The sequence below is a fragment of the Chenopodium quinoa genome, unplaced genomic scaffold (assembly GCF_001683475.1).
Source record: "Chenopodium quinoa cultivar QQ74 unplaced genomic scaffold, ASM168347v1, whole genome shotgun sequence".
Taxonomy (NCBI): domain Eukaryota; kingdom Viridiplantae; phylum Streptophyta; class Magnoliopsida; order Caryophyllales; family Amaranthaceae; genus Chenopodium; species Chenopodium quinoa.
In genome coordinates, this window is record NW_018745523.1 from 468,796 (window position 1) to 473,669 (window position 4,874).

Below are 4,874 nucleotides of genomic sequence, written 5' to 3' on the forward strand. Positions count from 1 at the left end.
TAGCCAAAATATAAAGCAACAACCTTAGTATATAATCAGATAAAAATCCTTTTTTTTTTTTGGATGATTCTTTTCATTACAACCCCCAAATCATCATATACATCACTATGTGTTTAACATAATGACATATACATAAAACCAATACACACTAATTAACTAAAATTAGGGAAAAAAAAAGCCAAATCTTGTTCATAAATCCAAGATGGGCCCCTCCCAAATCTCCTTTGAATGGGAGTATCAAGCAAATTACATTACATTACCATAATTAGGAAAAAAAATTAAAAGAAAAAAAAAAAAAAGTAAAAGTCACTACCACCACAAAACAATAATAGGTGGTTGTTAGACTTTGATGATATTTTGTATCATTTTTCTTTCTCTCCCTTTCTTTCCCTTTCAAGGGAGAAGTTAAGACATGTTTTTCCTAATTTTTCCTAAGACAAACTATATTTTACAAGCCCTTAAACCAACCCAACTAAATGATAGGATGGTAAGGTAATTACCATCCAATTTCAACACTAATCTTTCTTTACATGTTCATTAGTGTTAAAAATAAAAAAAGGATGGATTTTTTTTTGGTTACTAAAAACTAACATCAAACTTTGACAAACTCCCTATATTGTACTAGTCTAACTACTAATACTAGTAAAGTCAATACTAAAAATTAAACAACCCTTTGGTACTTAGGTGAAGAAATCATTGAGCAATCAAAATTATCTAACCCCCTTTTCCTAGGGGAATTAGAAGTAGTAATGGTTACTGGTGGAATTTCAATGGAGTCAAGCCTAGGAGGTGGGTGTTGCCATTGTGGAAGCGGACCGGCTAATAGGAGTGTTTGTAAAAGTGGTCCGGCTTCCATTACCGCCTTTAATAACTTCCCTTTCTCTGGTAAGGGGCGGCGATTGCTAGCCAATGTTGCTGCTATTTGTGGTGGCAATGCTGGTTGTTGTATGGCAGCAGGGGAGTTAGCACCTCCTTGTGGAGAAGAGATTATGCTGCTCTCCTCACACTCAGAAGAAGATGTGGAAAAACAGTTAGTTGTTGTGTTAGTATTAGACAATGAAGCTGCTGCTGCAGACTTCTGCTGCTGCTGCTGTTGCTGCAGGCTTTCTTGCTGCGGCTGTTGTCGCTGTCGTTGCTGCTGTTGCTGTAATTGCTGCTGCAGCAGCAGCTTTTCCAGCATTAGTTTCTGGGATTTAGATTGAGCTTCATCTCTTTCCTTAATTGTCATCATTAAGAGATCTTTCATCTGGATTAATTCCTCCTCTTTTTTCATAATTTCTTCCTGAGCAGCTATTACTGTTGCCTCTAACTCCATTCTTGATTGCAATATGTACTGTCTCATCTCACCCATCATCCCCTGCCAAAAGCAACAGCTCAAGTCAAAATCTATATTAAATCAATGTCAGTAAAAAAAATACTTAATTAACTGATTTGACAAGTAAAACTAATAAAAATAATGATGGGACTTACTCTAATGTGCACATAATTAGCTGATTTGACAAGAAAAACAAGTAAAAAAAGATGGAATTTTTTTTTACCTCTTCTTCATTATAGTAAACCCACCCAAAAGGGCTGCATTGCTCCATTCTTTTCCCCCAATTGATTAGAATTAGCCTAGATTAGAAGGAAGTTGGAAGCAGAAAAATAGAGAGAAAAACTCTGGTTGTTTTTGTAAGTGGTTTAAGAGTATAGAATAGAATGAAGATATAATGTGGGGTGATTTGTCTCCTTATATGGAATAGAGAAGAAGTCACTATTAATGTGCTTTAATTGCTTTTGGTATATTTGGGTAGATTGCTTTTACGGATTCATGGGACATATGGTTGGACAAAGACACCAAAAGCCAAAAGCATGCAAATACACAAATGCGACTTTCCTATTTGCTACAGCTTTTGTACTAAAACTAATTATGCTCTATCTCATCCCATGTTTTTACTTTATTGCTTATGGGATTTTTGGGGATTCTTATTCATTTTTCTATCCTCTTTAAGTTTTCGCTTTAAGGACTATAAGCAATCTGCCATTTTGCGTCTTGTATGAGACGGATTTATAATAATTTATTGTGAGGTCGGGATGACTTTTGAATTGGCAGTTTCACAATAATTTATTTTAAGATTGAGCTGACTATTGTATTATAAGAAGTAACTTAAATTTTGAGGATTCATATTCATTTTTATGTGACCATGCTTTGTTTAGTTTGATGTTGATAAGCAGGTAGCGTCTTATATGAGACGGACTTAGAATAATTTATCGTGAGATCAGAATGACTTGAATTTTCTAGGAAGAGCTTTTAATGTCAAAATAAATAATTACAAGTCTATTTTGTCTAAGTATTTTTTTTTTATTTAATATTATATTTCCTAGGGTGTGGCAACTTGCTTTGTATGAGAGAAAATGAGCTTTGTTTGTAGAATATGCATCTTCCCATAATCCTATCTAAAACCCTAAAGGTGTAATTTTTATGTATTACAACTTCTATCAGATGTGAATGTTAATTTGGTTAATCAAATTGTCTTTGTTAAACATGTCATTCACAAGATTAAAAGAGTGATTCGCCCTATAAATTTCCTTGCAATAACAACACCAATTGTCACAAGAGAAGTTGCAGACATATTGAAATCAACTATTATGGAGAATGTTCTTCTTAAGGTGTTTGAAAATCTACATGCTCCATTAGAAACTAACGCTGCACATGTGAAGTTATTTACAGAGTATAGTACAATTACATATACTTATAAATCATATTAGAATACCACTAATAATTATATTTTAAAATAAATTGTACAAAGTATAAGATTTACTATTAAATTTTTGTATAGTAATAACTTAATAACCCTTAAAATCAATTGACTAGTCTAATTTACTACTTATAGTAGGCCCGTTCTTTTGAAGTTTGTCAGTTTAATTAAATTCGATTTAATTCAGTTCAGTTCAGTTCACCTTTATTTAGCTCGGTTTTATATTATGTTTCGTATTTTATTTCAGTTCAATTCAGTTCCGTTTGATTCGATCCAAATAAGTCGAAAAGAACCGGTTCGTAATTATAGCTAGTCAGAACAGGACTGAACACAGCAAGTGAGAGTGTATACTGTAGTAGCCGTTAGTGAAGTGTGAAATAGTTAGTTACGAAAAAGGGCGCCGCAGACGCAGTGGCATGCACGTGCAGTTTGGCCGTGTGAAAGTAAAGAGGTTCAGTTATTCTGGGTTAGACCGTTTTTAGCTATTATGGCTTGACTTGACATTCTTCTCAATTCTCAGGCTGTGGCATGGTTAGCTGGTTTCCATTGGAACAGGATATTATTGTTTAATTAATCATTTTTCAAAAGCAATACACCAACCCTTTCACTCTACTATATCCTCATCAAAATCCACTTTATTCATAATATACTTCGTTTCATTAAAATTGTAACAATTGTAAACTAAAATTGTAACAATTGTAACTGATCTGATTGTCATTCAATATATAGATAAGAGAAGAGAGCTAACATGTGAGTTGTTTCTAACTTGTATGATTTACAAAGTACACAAAAATTAACCTATTAAGTAAGTTGTAGGTAAATGAAACTGTTCTGAGCAGATAGAGGGGGGGGGGGCTTGTTATGAGATTACACAAAAGTAAAATTGTTTTGAGCAGAAATGACAAACGTGGACTTATTCTTTTCAATTTTTCCAAATAATTAATTCAAATATGTTTTCTTATGTTTATGTTTCGTATAAGTTCAAATAAAAAATTCAAACAAAGTTTAATTGCAATTGCACTAAATTTAATTAAATACTTGTGACCTCAAGGTTACAAGGTGAATTTTCACCAACTACACCAAGCTTTGCTTGGTTTTATAATTATATTGAAAGGGGCTTATCTTCAAGCTAAATACTCTCAATTCAAACCCAAATAAATTAACCAGAGTTATAACATATGATAAGAGTCTTATTAAGTGATCGAGTCAAGAGTTGCTTGCTTAAAGAAACTAAAATAAAATAAAAAGAGTTTTGATATTAGATCCATAATTTTTGATGATTTCAGCTCAGTAAAGTTCGATTGAAAAGAAAATATTGCTAGACATCCAAGCTATTAATTAGTCTTTTACTAGCTACTCTATAGCTACACCATGCAAGTTCTAACTTCTAAGGGTTTCTTCGTCATTATATAGAACAAGAAAATGTAAATTTCCTTGTTATTTTAATGAACCATCAAATCGATGAGTTTTGTTTTTTTAATTTACATGTATCTTGTTTCTTTCATAAGTCATGATACTCTTAGATGTTGCTTCATTAACATTGCACATTATAACTTTACAAGCATAATGCATGTCTTAAATAATTGATCGAGTTCTTTGCTTATTATTATACGTCAGTACGGAGAAATATATATTAATGCAACTTATCCTCAACTCCTCAAGTATTCATCAAGTATATAATGTGCTAAGTCTTACGTCAATATATACTAATGCAATTAAAATGTATAGAAAGTCTTACGTCAATATATACTAATGCAATTAAAATGTGTAGAAAGTCTTACGTCAATAATAATAACCAAATACCTCATGTGTTATATTTGTGGTGGTCGAACTTTATCTAGTGTTGGAGAAATATATTATTACCATGAGCGTGAACGAAACTTAAGCCTACCAAACACGTTGGCTTGATGCATGTTATGCTGTCAACATCAAACAAGGCTTGACCCGCTTAATAAGACTTACTTATATTACCTTAAATTAAATCCTACAGGTTTGGTTGGAATCTTGACAAGTGAGGGTGCTTGGGTTGGCTTTCCTTCCTCCCCCCCCCCCCCCACCCTTTACTCCTAAGTGCATGTCTAGCCTGCAAGTAGTGGACAAAAAATCATAAGAGTTAAGGTTTGGTCAAGGTTTTTT

The 4,874-nt window shown here is 32.9% G+C and overlaps 1 protein-coding gene across 1 annotated transcript; it reads right to left on the bottom strand.

Annotated features, from left to right (window-relative positions):
• Positions 1-162: 162 nt before the first annotated feature.
• LOC110715582 (transcription initiation factor TFIID subunit 12-like) lies at positions 163-1,771 on the bottom strand. The gene is made up of 2 exons (XM_021894170.1): positions 1,539-1,771; positions 163-1,357 (listed from the first exon to the last, which is right to left on the bottom strand). The coding sequence occupies exons 1-2, from the start codon at positions 1,584-1,586 to the stop codon at positions 662-664; spliced, it is 744 nt and encodes a 247-aa protein (XP_021749862.1). The 5' UTR covers positions 1,587-1,771; the 3' UTR covers positions 163-661.
• Between the last annotated feature and the right edge of the window lie 3,103 nt (positions 1,772-4,874).